Below are 22,149 nucleotides of genomic sequence, written 5' to 3'. Positions count from 1 at the left end.
TAGGCCATTTGGCCCCTCGAGCCTGCTCCACCATTCAATGCAATCATGGCTGATCATCCAAATTCAGTACCCTGTCCCTGCTTTCTCCCCATATCCGTTGATCCCTTTAGCCTTAAGACATATATCCAACTCCTACTTAAATATATTTAATGAATTGGCCTCTACTGCCTTCTGTGGTAGAGAATTCCACAGGTTCATCACTCTCTGGGTGAAGAAATTCCTCCTCATCTCTGTCCTAAATGGCTTACCCCTTATCCTTAGACTGTGACCCCTGGTTCTGGACTCCCCCGCCATCGGGAACATCCTTCCTGCATCTAGTCTGTCTAGTCCTGTTAGAATTTTATAAGTTTCAATGAGATCCCCTCTCATTCTTCTAAACTCCAGCGAGTATAACCCCAATCGACCCAATCTCTCCTCATACGTTATTCCTGCCATCCCAGGTATCAGCCTGGTGAATCTTCGCTGCACTCCTTCCATGGCAAGAACATCCTTCCTCAGATAAGGCGACCAAAACTGCACACAATACTCAAGATGTGGTCTCACCAAGGCCCTGTACAACTGCAGCAAGACATCCTTGTTCCTGTACTCAAACCCTCTCGCTACAAAGGCTACATTTGCCGCCTTAACTGCCTGCTGCACCTGCATGTTTACCTTCAGCGACTGGTGCACAAGGATGCCCAAGTCTCGTTGCACTTCCCCTTCTCCCAATCTATTGCCATTCAGATAATAACCTGCCTCCTTGTTTTTGACACTAAAGTGGATAACCTCGCATTTATCCACGTTATATTGCATCTGCCATGCTTCTGCCCAATCACCCAACCTGTCCAAATCATACTGGAGTTTCTCGGCATCCTCCTCACAACACACACGCCCACCCAGCTTTGTGTCGTCTGCAAACTTCGAGATATTACATCTAGTTCCCTCGTCCAGATCATTAATATATATTGTGAATAGCTGGGGTCCAAGGACCGATCCCTGTGGTACCCCACTAGTCACTGCCTGCCACTTGGAAAAAGAGCCGTTTATTCCAACACTTTGCTTTCTGTCTGCCAACCAGTTCTCTATCCAAGTCAATACCTTGCCCCCAATCCCATGTGCCTTAACTTTACACGCTAGTCTCTTATGCGGGACCTTATTGAAAGCCTTTTGAAAGTCCAAATACACCACATCCACTGGTTCTCCCTTATCTATTTTACCAGTTACATCCTCAAAAAATTCCAGTAGATTAGTCGAGCACGATTTACCTTTTGTAAATCCATGTTGACTTTGTCCGATCCTGTCACTGTTTTCCAAGCGCTTTGGTATTACATCTTTTATAATGGACTCTAGCATTTTCCCCACTACTAATGTCAGGCTTACCGGTCTGTAATTCCCCGTTTTCTCTCTACCACCTTTTTTGAACAGTGGGGTTACATTAGCTACCTGCCAATCCATGGGGACTGTTCCAGAGTCTATAGAATTTTGGAAGATGACCAGCAATGCATCTACTATTTCTAGGGCCACTTCCTTAAGTACCCTAGGATGTAGATTATCAGGCCCTGGGGAATTATCGGCCTTCAATCCCGTCAATTTCTCTAACACTATTTCCTTACAAATACTGATTTCTATCAGTTCCTCCCTTTTCATTAGACCCTATGTTTCCCGACATCTCTGGGAGGTTATTTGTGTCCTCCTTTGTGAAGACAGAACCAAAGTATGTATTTAATTGGTCTGCCATTTCTTTGTTTCCCATTATAAATTCCCCTGATTCTGACTGCAAGTGACCTACGCTTGACTTCACCAATCTTTTTCTCTTCACATATCTTTTACAGTCAGTTTTTATGTTCCCTGAAAGCTTACTCTCATACTCTATTTTCCCCCTGTTAATTAATCCCTTTGTCCTCCTTTGTTGAATCCTAAACTGCTCCCAATCCTCAGGTTTGCTGCTTTTTCTGGCCAATTTATATGTGCTCTCCTTGGATCTTATGCTATCCCTAATTTCCCTTGTTAGCCACAGTTGAGTCACCTTTTTTTGTTTTATTTTTATGCCAAACTGGGATGAACAAAGTCTGTAGTTCATCCATGCAATCTTTGAATATTTGCCATTGCCTATCCACCGTCAACCCTTTGACATTCCCCAATCAATTCTACCCAACTCTTGCCTCATACCATCGTAGTTTCCTTTATTTAAATTCAGGACCCTAGCCTCTGAGTCAAATACTTCACTCTCCATCTTAATGAAGAATTCGATCATATTATGATCGCTCCGACCCAAGGGGCCTCGCACAACAAGATTGCTAATTAATCCTTTCTCATTACGTAATACCCAGTCTAAGATGGCCTGATCTCTAGTTGGTTCCTCGACATATTGGTCCAGGAAACCATCCCGTATACACTCCAGGAATTCCTCCTCCACAGTATTGTTACTAATTTGGTTAGCCCAATCTACATGTAGATTATATGTACATAACGTCTGGCGGTACATCAGAGAGCGCAACCGAAGTTTGTGGCCAGGCTGCTGCGCACGGCGATGTTGTCCGCTGCATTTCACGGGAGCCATCAGCGGCGCCGCGCCCATGTGCTAGTTGCTTTGTGCCCCGTTAGCGCCCCCTTAGGGTGCTAACGGGAGGTGCAAAACAACCGAATTTTGCCCCCTATGTCTTTAGGAGAAAACTTGGGGATGGGGAGGAAGTGGGATGTAGAAACTGGTAACGTGAGATGTTGGATTAGTTAAGCCAAGTTTTTTTGGGGAGGAAGGGGTGTTTGAGCTTCTCCAGTGTCTCTTTTGGGTTCCTCTGCATCATGTCTGTTTTCTGTGCTGTATTTTTGGTGTGTGTTTTCAATCCATTTCTCCATCTGTGTTACTCCCTAACATTTAGTTAAGGGCCACTATCTTAACCAGCCTCTTGCCTGAGAACCACTTTTGGGAACTCTGCAACATGCAGTGATGGGTTCTGGGTCTGTGCTTGTGATACCCCACATAACTGAATTGGACATTTGTACTGGGTCTAGAAGCACTTCTATTTTGTATGTCAGAAAAATCATCTCTTTGTGCCACTAAGTAGTGCAGGCTTGCCAGCAGCAGTTCAAAATCTGAGACCGTTATTCACGAGAAAAGAAAAGTTTCCCCCGGGCAATCGCTTGGCATCCATTTGTTGGCACTCGCTGCCATTGGCACCAAAATTACGAATTAACCAAATGAGCAACTGCGAGCATGGAGCTGTGGCCAAGGTTACATGTACCCGGAAGGGTTATTTGTGCACTTGGACAAGAAAACTGGAACTTGTGAAAGGCTTGCTTCCATCAGGTTTCCAGATGCTTGACTTTAGTCTACCTGGGTTTGGATTTTTTGCAGATATCCCTTGCTGGTCCAAGGGCAAGTTTTAAAGAGATTGTTTGCAACGTATCCCATCTCTCCAGTTTCTTGGTCATAAAGAACAGGAAGGCATTCAACCATTTGCAGAAAAATCTGTGTGCCTTACCGGAGGGGACACTGCAAAAAGCAGCAACTATTTTCTTCTCCGAGATCAACTTTTCCAAACTCTTGGCGGTTAGTTTGTTTCCATTATTCAGTAATCTGAGGTCTGTATGATTGTGTCAGGCTCCTTGCTTGGCATATGGAAATTTCACTTGTACCGCTGTTGAGGCCCGGTTATACACTCCACCTTAGCAGCAGTTTAATACATAGCTCCTGCCCTTATCCTCGAACTTGCATAACAACATAAGAACATAAGAAATAGGAGCAGGAGTCGGCCATTTGGCCCTTCGAGCCTGCTCCGCCATTCAATAAGATCATGGCTGATCTTCTACCTCATCTCCACTTTCCTGCACTATCCCTATATCCCTTGATTCCCATAACAACATCCAAAAATCTATCGATCTCTGTCTTGAATATACACAACGACTGAGCCTCCACAGCAACAACATTACCATGAGGAGCAACACAGGAGACCTGAGAATATGCAAAATCAGTTCAGATACATGTACCCTTAGCTCATTGATCCCATCCTTGCAGAATACCAATCCTATCACCTTTCCTATTACACAATCTTCAGGTCCACCTGAGCAGAAAGGACCTTGACTTAACATCTAATCTGAAGGATTACACCTCTAACATGACAACACTCCCTCAGTACTACACTGGTGTGCCAGCCTAGATTAGTTTTGGAATGTACCCTTCTGACTCTTCCACCAACTTCATTTTATGCTCAATTCAAGGTAGCATCTGTATTATATTTAAGAAAGAGTAAAGTGTGTAAGCTTTATGACCCATTGACTGATATTTCTGACTGACCCAGATGTAGCTGTGGAATTTGAACAACTATATCCTCCCCATATAGTAATAGAATCCCCTATTTTAATTACTTTTGCCAGGGGGTGGGTAAATGTATTCGTGTTAATGGTATTCTATTTTTTTTAAATGTCAAAACTGTAGTGCCCGAATGTTTTGCATTTTATCTGGTGTTGCTGTCACATTCTTCAGGTGATCAAAACAAGGTGATAGACAGATCCTATTTATTCCCATTTTGTGTGTAACAGTACACCAACCTGCCTCTGATCTATTGTTTCCTCTGCAGGAGAGGGTTACATTTAGTGCTGGGAACATACTTGATGCAACTAATGCCATGAACAGTTTTATACATGGAATTGTATCTCTTGTACATCAGGTAAGCGGAATATGGCGACAACAATGACTACACAACAACAGTTCATGGGCTGTGAAGTGCTTCAGGATATCCTGATGGCATGAAAGACACTAAAAAAAATAGAAGATGTCCTCTTTCTCTCGCTCTCTGTTTTTTGCTGTTTTCTTTCCTTTTTTCTTTTTCTTTTCTTGGATCTCTCAGGAATTTGACCCAACTCGTCCCCTTTTCTAGGAAAACAGAAAGACTTGTTGGTGCATCAGTAGAGCAATTTGGATATGTCCCAAACCCTAATGCAGACATGCATTAATGACATGCTCTCTTGTATGTCCGTCATGCAGTCCCCCTTTTAATATCTACGTTCTGTTCACTAAGCTCTCCAGCCCACCCCATGTGGATTCAACATAAATCCCAGTTTCTCTTTAGCCTTCTGCTACCAGCACTGGGCAATAATAACAAAAAAAATGTGAAACCCATTAGTGCATGGAGAGATTCGGATATGGTAGTGTTGTGGTTATGTTACTGGACTACTAATTCAGGGAACGTGAATTCAAGTCCCAACAAGACCGTTTGAGAATTTGGTTCAGTTAAAACAAAAATCTGGAAATAAAAAGCAGGTCTCAGTAAAAGAGACTGATGAAGCTGTCGGATTGTTGTAAAAACCCAACTGTTTCATTAATGTACTTTAGGAAAGGAAACCTCCTGTCCTTAACTGGTCTGACTCCAGTCCCACGCCAGCGTGGTTAACTCTTAACTGCCCTCTGAAGTGGCTTTGCAAGTTTTCCAATTGTATCACACCACTACATAGTGATTCAAGAAGAAGGCCCATTACCACCTTTTCAGCGCAACTAGGGATGGGCGATAAATGCCTGCCTTGCCAGTGACGTCCACATCCTGAGAATGAATAAAGGGGAGGGAATTAGTGGGCTGTTTATACTTTTTTATCCAGCCAGATAATTGGGCCACGGTAGTTCTTGACGATGGGAAGATTGTGTCCCACACCTCAGATTATTGGATAGGCCTTGATTCAAAATTATTCAAAAATTCCAGCTTTCTAGGTATGAGAGTTCTTTTATACAGAAACCAAAGTGAAAGTGCAAGGTCCTAGGAGCAGGACAGGACTAACTTTGAGCTGTATAGAAGAGGATGTCTCTCTCTCCTCCATCATACCGAAGTCTTTGATCACGTAACCATAACCGTTTCCCACCACTGCTTGGTGTCTGGCTATTGTCACCTCTGTGAAACACTTTGGAGCATGTTGTTAAGTTAAAGACACTATATAAAGTGCCAGTTGTTGTTGCTGAATCCCAGCCTGTGATTCAGTGTTATTGTTTGTGTTTAGTTCAGCACATTATGTACTGTTCAACATTAAGCTTCAGTCCAGGGCCATAATCTACAACAATTCCTACAACTGAAATCAGCCAGCATTCCCGCTCCTAATTGCTGCCAGTGATTCCTGCAGAAAGTGTGCGGGTGAGGACATGATCACACCTGGCTCTAATCCATTCCACAATTGCATAGCCTTCCAATATTGTCCGGTCTCCCACATGAAGAATGGTCACGAGGTGAGGTACCGGAGGGCAGCTTGCAATCGTTGAACTGTACCCCACTGAGGCCTTGAAGAAAGAAGGGGGAAGGGAGAAAATTGGCAAAACAAGGCTTTTTTTTAAAAAAGACTGATTTGAGATTGGAGCTCAGCCACCAGGGCTTGTTTTTGTTTAGTCATATTATTCATGGTTTTTTTTTCTGTATTTTTAAGACTTGGTATTGAACTGTTGTTTACATTATTGCAGAAAGTGCACTAAGCCAGCGTGTAATGCCAACAGTAACCAATCGTAACCTTACTCGATCAGGTTTTTTGTGGCTGCTGCCTTTCAGCTGTGTGAATTTATTTGCTTTCTTCCCCATAATTCTCGTGAGGTGTTGGAGCATAGACTCCAGATAAAACAGATGCCAAGAAACAGTGAAAAGCTTTTAGTGACACTCAAGAAAAGGTTCTTTTATTGGAGTGGCTTGCATACAGGGATTGTGTTGTGTTCAATCCGCTTTCAACACATTCACCACTTGGCTAGAAGATTGGAAAGAGTTTAGCTGCTACTCGAAATTCCTTTGAACACAATAACACTACACTATAAAACCTTTGTACCAAAACAGGATCTGCTTTCCTCGGATTGTTAATTTACAAAGGATTGAGCCTGATTCTGACATGTTTATATTTAGCTTTTTTAGGCCTAGCTGATTTGGCCTGACTGAAGCCTAATCCAAGACTGCCAACACTCCTATGACTTGTGGTCTGCAAGCCATCACTCATCACTGGCCCTGATAGCAACTGCAGATATGAAATCATTTGAGCTAGATAACAAGAAAGACTTGCATTTCTATAGCACCTTTTACAACTTCAGGATGTCCCGAAGTGCTTTACAGCCAATGAAGTACTTTTGAAGTGTAGTCACTGTTGTAATGTAGGAAACGCGGCAGCCAATTTGCGCACAGCAAGCTCCCACAAACAGCACTGTGATAATGACCAGATAATCTGTTTTTAGTGATGTTGATCAAGTTGGTTAAACACGATTTGCCTTTACAAACCAATGCAGGCTTTCCTTAATTAATCCACACTTGTCCAAGTGACTGTTAATTTTGTACCTGATTATTTTTTCTAAAAGCTTCCCCACTCCCGAGGTTAAACTGACCGGCCTATAGTTGATGGGTTTATCTTTACACCCTTTTTTGAACAAGGGTGTAACATTTGCAATTCACCAGTCCTCTGGCACCACCCCCGTTTCTAAGGAGGATTGGAAGATTATGGCCAGTACCTCCGTGATTTCTTTCTTCACTTCCCTCAACGTCCTAGGATGCATCCCATCCAGTCCTGGTGACTTAGCAACTTTAAGTACAGTCAGCCTTTCTAGTACCTTGTCTTTATCAATTCTTATCCCATCCAGTAACTCCTCTACCGCCTCTTTTACTATGTCTATGGCAGCATCCTCTTGGTGAAGACAGATGCAAAGTATTCATTTAGCACCTCAGCCATACCCTCTGCCTCCATGCGTAGGTCTCCTTTTTGGTCCTTAATCTCCCCCCCCCCCCCCCCCTTTCTACGCTTTTACTATTTATATATGCTTATAGAAGACTTTTGGATTACCTTTTATGTTAGCTGCCAATCTATTCTCATACCCTCTCTTTGCCCCTCTTATTTTCAAACAAATAGCAATATGAAACAGGACAGTAACTACTAAAAGTAAAATATAACACATGTAATGAGAATATCTATAATGCATTAATTTCCCTCAGTAAGCATGGTTTCTGATTTAATTCAAATGTCTGTCAAGTTGGATGAAGAAAGATTTTGTTGACTGCTTTGCTCCAACTTGCAAAATCGTCTTCATTTTAAGAAATTCATGATCTCTTCTACACCAGCATCTTTTGAAGTCACCCCGGGCTCTTCCATGTTTTTGCGTTTAACTTGGTGGTTGTGAAAACCAACACTTCTGGGAAATCTCAATAGTTGCTGGTCCCAGATCAAATTAAGCAATGTCTTATGCAACTTTCTGATTAGCCTAGGAGATTGCTTGTAGGTTGTTTCCTGAGCAAAATAGGCAATATTCGTGTGTAAATCTGATTGAAGACATTAAGCGGATGTAGAATTTTACAGTGGCATAGTGGAGAGCCCTTAGCACATCGAGCAGGGAACATGCAAGTCTGTCTAGTGAGAGAAAAATAATCCAGCTGTCTAAGTCTCAGTGCATTAGTTAATTGGGTCGTTAGTTAATCAGTTCAATGTCTCTACCATTGACCAAGCCAGTTCTTTAATACAGCAGCCCGTCAATTAAATCGAAAAGGCTCTCTGCTATTTAGATCAGACATTACTTAAACGTTACAGTCAAGGAGGCAAATAAGTCCGATTGTTCACAAGTTTTTCTTCATCAAAGTTCTCATTTACCTAACCCATTTACCAAACAATTAGAACCTAAATACCATTACTGTTTAACCAGCAACTGCCTGCTTCGCAATCACCAAACCTTGCAGTGTAAATATTATGTCATTTGTATTGAAAGAAAACTCTTGACTTCAAATAGCTTATTAGTACAAGGATAACTCTTCCAGCAACCATTCCCCCACTGATTGCTTTCTATTCTCTTATCTACTCACTAGAGAAAGAGTTTACAATTAGGTGGAAAAATATCCCGTGAGTTACAGGTACAGACTGAGAGCTGAATTCTCACTGCGTCATAATAGTTCCTGGGACTGCGGGTGGTGATATCTGGAGGGCAGCAGGCCAGGGCGAATAGTGGAAATGGGAGGATGTCAATTTTGCTTGAATACCTTTTGGGCTTCTGGGAGTGTTTATACAGAATTTTCCCTCAGGTGATTAAGTGGGTGGGTAGAGTCCACAATAGGGTAGGTTGTACATGGACTGTGCGCGGATATTAAATGGGAGTTTATGATGGGCCGATTTGGTCTTCTCTCGCTCCTTGCTACGTTGCAACCTTGCACGTTTTGGAAAGATCATTTGAAACTTGTTTTGATTGTGGAGGTGAAACAGTAAGGGGTGGGGAAGCAGAAATGGAAGAAGACGAGGAGTGCTCATTGAACAGCAAGTCCTTGGAACCTGTATCTTCATTTACTTTAATGGAAATTAGCAAAAGGTAATACTTGGAGAAAATTAACTTGGGAAATATGAGATTTAAAGAGAATGGAAAATGTTTTCTAATTCCAAAAGTAGCTTCAATGCTCAATGGAGTGAAGACTGCAGATGCCAGTCACTGATCAGAAGCTTATTTCTTGGAATTTTACTAACAGAAAATATTATTCTAAACAGCAATGGAAAAACAGTGAAGTACAAATTGGAGGATATGTTAAAACTGTGTTGTGAGCTGGTCAGTTCACATCTTGAGTACTCTGTCCAGTTTTGGTCAAAAAGGCGCAAGGGAAACATTCAAGCCCTAGAGGTAGTGTAGAGAAGAGGCGAGAGCATCATCCCTAGAGTGGGAGGCCTGAGTTATTCGGAAGAATTGGAGAAGGATTGGTTTTTCACTCTTGAAAGAAGATGACTAAGTGGGAACATCGTAGAGGTATCTAAGATAGTAAAAGGTAAATCTGGAGCACTGCTTCACAATAAATCATGACAATAGGACAGAGGCACACAGATTCAAACTGGTAAAAGGCAACTTAGAACTGATTTCAGGTGTTAACTCACTGCTATTGTTAAATTTACCTCATCTTCTCTCATACTATTTTCAACGTTACTGGTGTCCTGCAAGGTGGACTTTGGCCCTTCATCTGGGTTTTTCAGTAATACAACATCTGCTAATGCTTCTGTTTTATGCATTTTTGTTCTGTTTTCTTATGATTGCGTCACAAGTTTTCCAACATGACGAGTTTTTCTGAATTCCGGGATGAGGTTCGGTGGTTAACTAATCCAAACACCACTGGGTCACCAAAGATGATGTTTCAGGCGATATCGAAGATCGTTTGTGGGCACCTAGATGGAGGTGGCCTGCGGATACCTTCCCTGAACTGGTATGAAGATGATGACTACAAAGCCTTATTTGGCAGGAACAGCACAGATGAGAAAATGATCACTTTTGACAATTCAACACGTGAGTACTGTATTACACTCTCAGTGAATCTTTAAGGGAAAATAATCTAATGTGACTTGAGTTTAGGCAGTCTCAACCCAGTTCCCAATGAGCTTGGGCCTGCAGTGCAAAGCTGTCCCTAATTCAATAGTAATTGGCAATTTCATTCTGGGAATCCACAGGACGGCTTGTATAGAAACTGGAAATAATATCACCGGTAAACTCTTATGGGATTGCAGCTAATATGCATCGTTAGTGTAGAGTGAAGAAGCTTTACACTGCATCTAATCCTACCATGCAACAATTTACATTTATATTGTATCTTTAGTGTAGCAAAATAACCTAAGGTGCTTCACCATTTGAAGTTAGTCTCAAGTAGGATCAGAATGAGAATTGGGGAGGTGGCTGAAGGCACAGAGAAAGGGAGGTTGTTGAAGGTGGGAAAGGATATACAAAGATGGAGGGGTTTAGGGAGAGAATTCTAGAGTGTAGGGCAAATTGTTTGAAGGCCCTGGGCAGATGGTAGGATGCGGGATCCAGAGTTTGGAAGAACGAGGGTGTAAGGGATGATAAGATAACGGCTTTGGGAATCTGGTGTGGATTTTGGGATGAGTTGGAATTTAGGGAGGGTGGAGCTCGGGAAACTGGCAAGGAGGTGCTGGAAAAATCAAGTCTGAAGGTGACCACGTGGTGAGTCAAAGTTTAAGCAGCAGCAGGGTGAGGTCGGGACAAAGACGGGCAACATTTCAGAGGTGGAAGTAGGCAGTCTTGGTGATGGATAGGATGTGGCATTTGAACCTCAGTTCAGAGTCAAGTACCACCCTGAGGTTTTGTACCATTGAGGTTGAGCTTGAGCAGCGTCACGGAGGGAGATGAGATCACACTAAGGCATGGAACTTCTGATGATGGACTTTGATCTATCCCTTATAGAAACATAGAAGATAGGAGCAGGAGTAGGCCATTCGGCCCTTCAAGGCTGCTCCGCCATTCAACGAGATCATGGCTGATCATCCAAACCCTAGCACCCGGTCCCTACACCGACAGCCATCCCACCCAAGCCCTATCCCTGTAACCCCGTAACCCCACGTATTTAATCCCCCTTAACACTAAGGGCCAATTTTTATCATGGCCAATCAACCTAACCCGCACATCTTTGAACTGTGGGAGGAAACCGGAGCACCCGGAGGAAACCCACGCAAACACGGGGAGAATGTGCAAACTCCACACAGACAGTCACCCGAGGCCGGATTTGAACCCGGGTCCCTGGCGCTGTGAGGCAACAGTGTTAACCACTATGCCACCGTGCTGCCCTTGTTGAGTTGCAGGAAGTTCTGGTTCATCCATAACCTGATTTTGGACAGAACAGTTATGGAATCAAGGGTGACCATGGAGAGGTAAAATGGGAATGATGCTGGACAGATGCAACATATTGAGGAAGAATTGGAGAGGTTAAGGGTGGAAACTTGGCATATACAGGAGGTGACCTGGGAAAATGTCTAACCCATGCTCTACCAGAAGAGACGTTAAACCGAGGCGCTGCCTGCCCTCTCAAGTAGATGTAAAAGATCCCATGGCACTATTTTGAAGAAGAGCAGGGGAGTTCTCCCTGATGTCCTGGCCAATATTTATCCATCAACCAACATCACTTTAAAAAAAAAAAAAAAAGAGCTGATCTGGTTATTAGCACGTGGCTGTTTGTGGGAGCTTGCTGTGTGAAAATTGGCTACCGTGTTTCCTACATTACTTCATTGGCTGTAAAGCACTTTGGGACAGTCTGAGGTTGTGAAAGGCGCTATATAAATGCAAGGTCTTTCTTTTATTCCATTTTAATGGTGCCAAATTTTCATTTTTAACTCCTGAATTGTTCAAGATAAAAGTTTTTTTTTTTGAGTACTGATGGATTTAGTAGAATTGTGGGGTGGGGGCGCGGAGTGCCAGTGAAGCGTTAAATGTTAGAGGAGTGTATGTTCTGCTGAACTGAATCTCTCTCCTTTCCTTCCATAGCACCTCACTGTAAAGATCTGATTAAGACTCTTGAATCTAACCCTCTCTCTCGGATTATGTGGAGGGGAATCAAACCGCTCTTTGTGGGGAAGATTCTGTACACTCCAGATACTCCAGCTACACTGAAGATAATGAAAGAGGTACTTGATTTTGGGATGAAAGATGTCACCTTTACTGAGGTCTGTGTGTAATTGGTGTGGCCAGTGACTGTAAGGTACAAAATCAGAACAAGGTACGAATGTTCACGAGATCTAGTTTGTGTTGACCACAGTGACTGCAGTCAACTTGGAGCTTCTTTGCTTGACCAGACCATTTTTATGCACTGACTAGCTTATTAAGAATTTTTGATGGGCAGTGAATTTTCTAACATTCAGTGATGAGTTGGGATAGGAGCAACTGAACAAGTCTAAGTGACTTTCTCCCCATATCAAGGCTTAGATCTGTCATCCATGAGCACCTGTTATGAACAAACACAAATGTTTTGACTGATCCAGTTGGTTATTTTTACCACTCCAAGGACTCGTAGCGAGTAAACTAATAATCTGAGCAACTAGTTACCAAATAGGTCCGCTTGTGCTATTGCATTTGGACATCAGTAAAACTGGCCCACAACGGGCCAGTGCAGGATGACCCCACCACGTCAATAGGAATTGAAAAGCTCGGCTTGACTGGAGATGCTAATAGTTTTCCTTCTTATCTTTCTCGCTTCTCGTTTATCAGGTTAACAGAACGTTCGAGGATCTCGGTTTGTTGCGGGAGGTACGAGGAGCATGGAATGAGACTGGGCCCCAGATCTGGAAGTTTATGGAAAGTAGCCAGGAAATCCACCTCCTGCAGGTTAGTGCTCTGCTTACCTCATTTTCATACATGTATTAGTTTGCCTAAGTTGGTAGCAACCTCCTCTGTGTCAGAACATTGTTGGTTGCAGCACCACTGCAGGACTTGAACACGCAATACTTAAGTGTGGGACTGGACAAGATTTTAATCCTAGGTGCCATCTGCTGGTTCAGCTGGACATTAATAATCCTATAGCATTATTTGAAGAAGAGAGGGAGTTCTCCCAAGTGTTCTCCCTGACCCAAATTACCTAAAACAGTTGCTGTTTGTGGACAGTTTCTGGTGCAGAGTGACTGCGGCATTTGCCTACATAATGGTCACTGCACTTCAAAAAAAGGGATAATTGTTGGAAGAAAAACTTTGAGACAAATGACATGATTAGGTACTATATAAAACCAAGTAGTTTATAATTATATAAGAAGGATGGATCGCCTGCAAGTGCTGCGACACAGATTGAGGTAACTTATCGGTGTACTAACAAAGCTAAGGCCTACAACAAGTTAACGCTACTCAAACTCTATCGAGGTCGTTTGAAAAGAGGGCAGAGTCAGCCATAGTGCAGCATCTCCACTGACTGCAGACTCAGTCCCCTGAGGCTCAGGTTCCTGTGATCCTGACTACGCCTCCTCCTGCCCAAGAGTTTAAGGGTGTGAGCAGGAAAGGTTTATTAAAGAATCAATTTTATGGTAAAGACTCCATTTTGTAGCAAAAAGACAGTGTCTGCTGAAACAGGCAGTATCTGGAGAATGTCAACAAGCAGTTCAGATCCCGAAGGCCCCTTGTGAAGTTGGCGTCATATAAGATAGCTTTGTGATTCTCAGTGTAGTTCTGACCTTCTGGTAGATAAATCTATCTGTTTGACAACTGTAGATGTGCCTTTTCTGTGCATGTGAGGAGACAGGCAGCTTATGCTGTGTCTTGAAGCCCACTATGGAGCTTTCACCCACTGCTACCACAGAGTCAGCAGGTCTGTGGAATAATGAGCTAATGGTAGTTGATGTAAGCTGAGGGTAAAGGTCATGGGAGAGGTATGATGTAATGGCCTATAGCTAAGGAATAAAAGCGAGACTTTGTAACGCAAAGTTAGGAAGACCAGGGCTGACCACTCCACTACTAAGTTCAGCAACTGTAACATGAGGTCTCCTGCAGCCTTTGCGTCATTGTGTGTGTTGTCTGTGAGTATAAATTTCTCTAATAAAAGGTCCGACGAGCTCAGTCTGCAGAGCATGAAACTCTTAATCTCAGGGTCGTGGGTTCGAGACCACATTGGGAGAATTTTCTCAAGGACGTGGTAACTGGGGACTTACAAAATAATAATAGGATTGGGCAGAGTCAACACTGATTTATGAAAGGGAAATCGTGTTTGACAAATCTGCTAGAGCTTTTTGAGGTTGTAACTAGCAGAATCGATTAGAGGGAACCAGTGGATGTGGTGTATTTTGATTTTCAGAAGGCATTTGATAAGGTGCCACACAAAAAGTTATTAAACAAACAAAATTAGGGCTCATGGGATTGGGGGTAATATACTAGCATGGATTGAGGATTGGTTAACGGGCAGAAAACAGCGAGTAGGAATAAACGGGTCATTTTTGGGTTGGCAGGCTGTAACTAGTGGGGTACTGCATGGATCAGTGCTTGGACCTCAACTATTCACAATCTACATTGATGATTTGGATGAGGGGACCAAATATAATATACAGGAAACTCTTTTTTATCCAGGACCGGCGTGGTGCCGGTTGATGAAAAAGTCTGGATTACAGAGAGGTATACTTACTAAGGTACGAGAGCCCCGTACACGGCCACAGATCCAGGCGTCCCTGTTGCATGGCAACAGGTGCAGGAACCCCGGTTACACGCCCACAGATCCAGGAACCCCGGTTACACGGCCACTAATGTGAAGTAAAACTTACCTGAACCTACTTCTGAATTTTGCCGGTTAAGAGAGATTTCCGGTTATTTAGGTGCAGGTAAAAAGAGAGTTTCCTGTATCCAAGTTTGCTGATGATACAAAGATAGGTGGGAATGTAAGTTGTGAGGAGGATGCAAGGAGGCTTCAAGAGGATATAGACAGGCTTAGTGAGTGGGCAAGAACATGGCAAATGGAATATAATGTGGAGAAATGTGAAGTTATCCACTTTGGTAGGAAATATAGAAAAGCAGAGTATTTTTTAAATGGTGAGAGATTGGGAAATGTTGGTGTTCAGAGAGACCTGAGTGTCCTTGTACACGAATCACTGAAAGTTAACATGCAGGTACAGCAAGCAATTAGGAAAGCAATTGGTATGTTGGCCTTTATTACAAGAGGATTTGAGTATAAGAGTAAAGACGTCATACTGCAGTTATTTAGGGCCCTGGTGAGACCGCACCTGGAGTATTATGTACAGTTTTGGTCTCCTTGCCTAAGGAAGGATAAACTTGCCATAGAGGGAGTGCAACAAAGGTTCACCAGACTGGTTCCTGGGATGGGGATATTATCCCATGAGGAGAGATTGAGTAGACTAAGTGACATAAATCGTGCCATTCATGTAGAAATGACTTATGAAATATACTGGGCAGCCTGTTGGTGGTGCTGTCCAGGGAGAGTATAAATACTCGGGCACGGGCCCAGCTTGCTCAGGGACATTTTGTAAACAGGAACTAGTGAAGGATAACTAGACTTCCATGTTGTGAAACAGTCGATTAAAGCCTTGTTTAATACTCTGACCAAGTGCCTAGTAGTTTTCTTACGTCAATTTAATCGACTGCTTGCTGCTCCACGCTCTGAGTGGTTTTGGGAACAGACGGCTACGACTCAAACGGTAGAAGGGAACCAGAGGTAGGAATCAATCCATCATGGAGAAACTACTCCGACCTGCCCGTCTTGACCTGGACCCGAATTCACCTACAACGGCTAAGGTATGGAAACGCTGGCATCATACCTTCAGCAACTTCCTCCGGGTGTGTGGTGAGAATGTTCCTGATAAGTTAGAGATACTTGCCAATTATGTATCCCCTCATGTGTTTGACTATATCGAAGACTGTGTAGACTATGACTCCGCTATCCAAATACTACAGCAACTATATGTAAAGGCCCCAAACGAAATTTTTGCTCGACATCTACTGGCCACAGCTCGACAACAACCTGGGGTATCACTTGACGAATTCCTTCAAAAGCTTTGCAGGCTCAGCAAGGATTGTAATCTCAAAGCTGTCTCAGCTGAGCAGTACAAGGCGGAGTCAATTAGTGATTCCTTTATTAACGGAATTGCGCCTCCTTTCATACGCCAGCGTCTGTTGGAGAATAAAACCCTCAAGTTACAAGCTGCCTATGACCAGGCATGTTCTCTGGACTTAGGCATCTGCATTTTTTTTGGCTATCTTTTACCGCGTGCACGGACTGCTGCTATCACTTTTGGTGACTCCTCCAATGGGCCTCGGGCCGAAGCCCTCACTGATGACTACTCTATCCTAGCCGATGACGACCCTGCCCTAGCGGCATCTTGGCAATCTGGAAGGAAGTGTTTCTTCTGTGGAGGTGCATTCCACTATAGGAAATTTTGTCCTGCTCGTAACGCAGCCTGCAGTCATTGCAGTAAGAAAGGTCACTTTTCTAAGGTATACCGGTCAAGAGCCCCTGTTATAGATAGCAGCTGCAAAACTAAAACTGCTCCTCCCCCAAGAGCCACTACTAAGGTGACAACTGTCAAGGGTAAAACTACTCCTCCTCCCATCACAGCTGTTTTTCCCCAAAGCCTGTCCCATGCAGCCACGAAGGTTTCGGTAAATGGACACATTTTGAGTGCACTAATCGACTCATGCAGCTCTGACAGCTTCATCAGTGAGCAGGCTGTCAGTAAGTTAAAACTGCGTATTTACCCCTCGGACAGGGAAATTGCAATGGCTCTGACGACAGTGACCACCAACTCTTCCAGAAACAACACAAAAGACTCACTTTTGAGTTTGGAGGGTCAAAACCGGAGCTTACTATTTCCAAAGTACCGTTTTGTGCGCTTTCGGTGGCTTCGCTCGACGAGCCCTCCTTGTTTGCCAATGTTTTCCCCCCCCCCCCCCCCCCCCCCCCCCCCAGATGCGAGCCCATAATCACTAAATCACGACGTTTCAGCCAAGATGATCTATCCTTTATCGGGCAGAGATCTCTCACCTTCTTCTTGCTGACTGTATCATTGAGCCATGTTCATCTTCCTGGCGGGCTCAAGTCGTTGTTGTTAAAAATCCTCTGAAGCAACACAAGAAACGTCTTTGCATCGATTACTCGCAAACTATTAACCAGTATACCGACCTGGATGCCTACCCACTACCACGCATCGATGCCATGGTCAATAACCTTGCCAACTACAAGGTATTTTCAACTTTTGACTTCGAGCGCATACCATCAAGTACCGTTAAAGGACTCTGACAAAAAGTATACGGCCTTTGAGGCCAATGGTCGGCTTTACCAGTTTTGTCGCCTTCCATTTGGGGTCACCAATGGGGTGGCCGTCTTCCAACGGGCAATGGATAGCCTAGTCAAACAGGAGAACTTAACAGACACTTTTCCATATCTGGATAATATCACCATTGCTGGTCATGACCAGAAGGAGCATGATGCCAACCTCCAGAAATTTCTTGACGTTCTCCGTCGACACAACTTAACCTTAAATGAGTCCAAATCTGTGAAATCAATACCATCAGTCAACATCTTTGGCTACTGGGTGGGCAATGGTGTCATCAAACCCGATGCGGAGCGACTTCGTCCGCTTCAGGAGCTCCCTCCTCCTACGAGTCTCGGCTCTCTTCGTCGGGCCCTCGGCATGTTCGCCTATTATGCGAAGTGGATACCCCACTTTTCCGACAAGATCCAGCCCCTGCTTCACGTGAAGTCATTTCCGTTGAAGGCAACGGCTATTTCAGCTTTCGACCTCCTCGAGCAACAGCTGGAACAAGCCACACTTCGTTCCATCAATGAAAATCTCCCTTTCGTGGTCGAGTGCGATGCATCGGATGTGGCGATCTCGGCTACCTTGAATCAAGGTGGTCGACCCGTTGCATTCCTGTCCAGAACTTTGCAGGGTGGGTAGCGAGCTCCATTATCCTCCTGTCAAGAAGGAGGCTACGGCTATCATCGAGGCAGTACGTAAACTGAGTTATTTTCTCGCTCGTCGCCATTTCACGCTTATAACCGATCAGCGCTCCGTGGCTTTTATGCTGGATAACCGGAAACGCACTAAGATCAAAAATAACAAAATACAGCTCTGGAGGATGGAATTGGCCGCCTTTGGCTACACCATACATTATCGACCCGGCAAAGAGAATGTGGCCCCGGATACCCTCACATGTGCATTCTGCTCTTCCATGTCAACTTCGACTCTTGCGGATCTTCATACTGACTTATGCCATCCTGGCGTTACCCGTATGTTACACTTTGTGCGATCTAAAAATCTCCCATCTTCTACGGAAGACGTGAGAAGAACATGCTCCACTTGTAGAATTTGCGCGGAATTAAAACTGCAATTCTTCCGTCCGTCGGATGGCTCACTCATACATGCTGCACAGCCTATGCAGCGACTCCGCATTGACTTTAAGGGGCCACTGCCTTCCTCAACGCAAAACACCTACTTGCTTACTATGGTGGATGAATATTCACACTTGCCCTTTGCTTTCCCCTGTCCCAATATGCTCACTTTCACAGTGATCAAATGCCTCGATCAGGTCTTTTCCCTTTGCGGTACGGCCAATTTCATCCACTCTGATCGGGGTCCCTCCTTCATGTCAAGCAAACTCAAAAGTTATCTTTCCCAACGGGGAATCGCCACAAGTAGAATGACACCGTATCATCCTATTGAAAACGGACAGGTTGAGAGATACAACGCTAACATTTGGAACGCTGTTCGTCTTGCATTGAGGTCACACAACCTATCAGACCGGCAGTGGGAAACTATGCTCCCTGATGCATGGTATTCCATCAGGTCTCCTCTTTCTACATCCACCAACGCTACTCCTCACAAACGATTCTTCGGGTTCCAGCATCGCTCCACTCATGGGACGTCCCTACCATCATGGTTGGCAGCTCCTGGCCCCGTGCTGCTCCGAAGAATCGTCCGATCCTCTAAGAGTGATCCCCTCGTCGACGAAGTGGAACTGACAGATGTCAATCCCACGTACGCATACATGCGGTACCCTAATGGCCGGGAATCCACAGTGTTACTTCGGGATTTGGCTCCCTGCCCAACCGGTCCCACGGACCCAATCGATGGTGGGACCCGTATCAATGATGCGGATACCCTGCGCTCCTCTGAGGATGACGTCCTACCCGGGACATCAAGGGATCTGCCAGCTATTCTGACTGATCAACCCGGGGAACAGCGCACTCCCCGCGGGATGGCCACCCGAAGCCAGGACGCCGGTCAGTCACCGACTACTGGGCAGGGTGAAGCCAGCTTTGTGCCTGTGGGGGCCCGCACCCGGAGCCACGATCTCCCCAGTCCCCCTCAGGTCGATCAAGGCGACACGGACTCTGTCAGCCCGCTGGTACGAACTAAGCGACCAAAACACGGTCTGAGGAGACGTGCCTTCCGGCCACCGACGGAGATCCAAACTACTGCGTCTATTCTTAGTCCGACTAATTCGGTAGAAAGAAGCCACCAGACTTCCAATCTTTCAGGTGGTAAGAATGACACAAATCGTGCCATTCATGTAGAAATGACTTATGAAATATACTGGGTGGCCTGCTGGTGGCACTGTCCAGGGAGAGTATAAATACTCGGGCATGGACCCAGCTTGCTCAGGGACATTTTGTAAACCGGAACTAGTGAAGGATAACTAGACTTCCATGTTGTGAAACAGTCGATTAAAGCCTCGTTTAATACTCTGACCAAGTGCCTAGTAGTTTTCTGACCTCACTAGGCCTATATTCTCTGGAGTTTAGAAGAATGAGAGGTGATCTCATTGAAACATACAAAAATCTTACAGGACTTGACAGGGTAGATGCAGGGAGGATGTTTCCCCTGGCTAAGGAGTCTCAAACCAGGGGTCACCATCTCAAAATAAGGGGTCGGCCATTTAGGACTGAGATGAGGAGAAATTTCTTCACTCAGAGGGTGGTGAATCTTTGGAATTCTCTACCCCAGAGGGTTGTGGAGGCTCAGTTGTTGAGTATATTCAAGACAGCGATCGATATATTTTTGAATATTAAGGGAATCAAGGGATATGGGGATAGTGCAGGAAAGTGGAGATGAGGTAGAAGATCAGCCATGATCTTATTGAATGGTGGCGCAGGCTTGAGGGGCCAAATGGCCTACTCCTACTCCTATTTCATATGTTCTTAATGAGCATAAATATCAGTGTCTCAAACTCTCATTTCTGGCACAAGGACAAAGAAGGGAGACCTTGCCTAATTCAACACTATCGTTAAATGTACCTGCCACAATTATGAAACCTGCTATTTTGCCTTTCCCAGGAAATGCTGAAGAACCCTGCTGTCGCCAGCCTTATTAACCTACAGCTCAACTCTACCTCCTGGAGTACAGCAAGTATCGCTAACTTTCTGTCGAGCCAAACTCTGGAGAGTGAAAAGTCCATTTACACCTGGAAACAGGCTTACAGAGAAGTAGATCAGATGGTCAACTCTTTGTCCCAAGTCATTGAGGTATGTTCCTGTTAAAATTTACAGTAGTTCAAAGCCTTTCAGTTGAGGAAGAGATGTTCAACTTGGTCAAAGCTCCAAAAATAGAGTGCACTCTTTATAATCCATACATTTTGGAAGCCAGGGTAACTCCATAACCTAAAAGGATTTGCAGAAAGTTTGGAATGTGCTTAATTTCCACCCCCTCCCAATTTCAGTCATGTGGGTGAACACCTGTTTGTATTTATATGATCAATAGTTTAAGGGAATTTCCATATCATATGTAATTTGTTTATTACATTTCTTAGTTAGATGGATTAAGAAAAAAACTCTCAATTATTGCTTAATGGCAAGCTAGCTGGCTGTGTATTGAAAGAAGTTCACTGGAGTATATTTTAATAACTCATCCCTGAGGTAGTTTCATATCTGGCATTGTTAATATAAAATCCAATTCAAATTTAGCTACGGAGGGGGAGGGAGCCTGGCACTGGTGTTTAGCAGTAAGAATGTCAGCTGACTGTTTCGATATTACAATTCTATAAATATATTCCTAATGCCACTCATGGAAATGTGAAGCAGTCCACGAGGAGCTGGTATGTATATTTGGAGCTGGACCTGAGAGTTAACTTTGAACTTGGACTCTTGCGAATGGGATTTTCATCTTGGTGGGAAGATATTCTCAGGATATGGAACTGAAAGTTATCTATTTAAAGATGTGGGATGTTCTACAGAAACCAAACCCTTTAAAGGGTTTTATAAATTCAGACCCTTAGATGAAATGCCAGACCCCACCACAAAGGCGGGATGATTTAGGAGATAGTCATAAGGTGACGCCAAGCTTTTCACGCTCTAATTAATTAATGTTATCATTTATGTTTTATAACAACCCTCAGTAAATTCCTATGTTGCCATAGTAAATTAAATTGAGTATTTTCATTTCCTTTCATACTGTGCATCTGATGGAGACTCCTTGATGTAAAGTAGCTGGGTGTGGAGTTTATCCCACTGTGAAATGCACTTACATTGCCAGTGATCTTTACAGGTTACTGGTATCCTCTCAGTCATGGGTTAATACTCCATGTATCCATGCAGGTAAGTTCAATCAGTTACCTAAACTGATTAAAAACACCTTGTATTTAGTATTTAACGTATTTAAATAACGTATCATAGATGTGGCAATCATTCAGAAGTGACAACATGTGTTTTATTTACTGGGCGAAACATGTGGGAACTCGTTTGATACAACAACCCACCTTTTTTTGATTCAAAGTTTTGAGCTAAAATGAATGGACGTACAATTTACAGATGCCTGGTTATCAACTGCACAGTCAGTGGGCACTTATCCACTAATGTGAGTCATGGTTCTTGGAAACCAGTTAGCTGCCAAATTGCCTGGTACTTTGGGCTTTACGGTTATACTGCGTGTAGTTTGAGGAAAGGATAATACAGTTTAAATCACTTGAAACATATTCTGGTGGGAAATTGCTGATTCAAATATGAAGCAGTT

The 22,149-nt window shown here is 43.9% G+C and overlaps 1 protein-coding gene across 6 annotated transcripts in view; it reads left to right on the top strand.

The window, feature by feature from the left end:
• The window catches only part of LOC147108271 (phospholipid-transporting ATPase ABCA1-like), a 177,662-nt gene that overhangs the window by 72,126 nt on the left and 83,387 nt on the right, over positions 1 to 22,149 (top strand). For 5 of the 6 annotated variants that reach the window (XM_086004827.1, XM_086004826.1, XM_086004830.1 and 2 more), the window contains 6 exons: positions 3,335 to 3,529; positions 4,557 to 4,646; positions 9,985 to 10,222; positions 12,206 to 12,345; positions 12,926 to 13,042; positions 20,478 to 20,666. In XM_086004827.1, coding sequence (XP_085860953.1) covers positions 3,335 to 3,529; positions 4,557 to 4,646; positions 9,985 to 10,222; positions 12,206 to 12,345; positions 12,926 to 13,042; positions 20,478 to 20,666 — 969 coding nt within the window. The remainder of the gene's footprint in view (positions 1 to 3,334; positions 3,530 to 4,556; positions 4,647 to 9,984; positions 10,223 to 12,205; positions 12,346 to 12,925; positions 13,043 to 20,477; positions 20,667 to 22,149) is intronic. The other variant, XM_086004831.1, reaches the window with a different exon arrangement.

The sequence above is a fragment of the Somniosus microcephalus genome, chromosome 13 (genome assembly GCF_052327205.1).
Source record: "Somniosus microcephalus isolate GS21.2 chromosome 13, FLI_Smic_1.0, whole genome shotgun sequence".
In the NCBI taxonomy this organism is placed as follows: Eukaryota; Metazoa; Chordata; class Chondrichthyes; order Squaliformes; family Somniosidae; genus Somniosus; species Somniosus microcephalus.
Note: the sequence above shows the minus strand (reverse complement) of the source record. Positions and strands in the feature narration are given on the sequence as shown.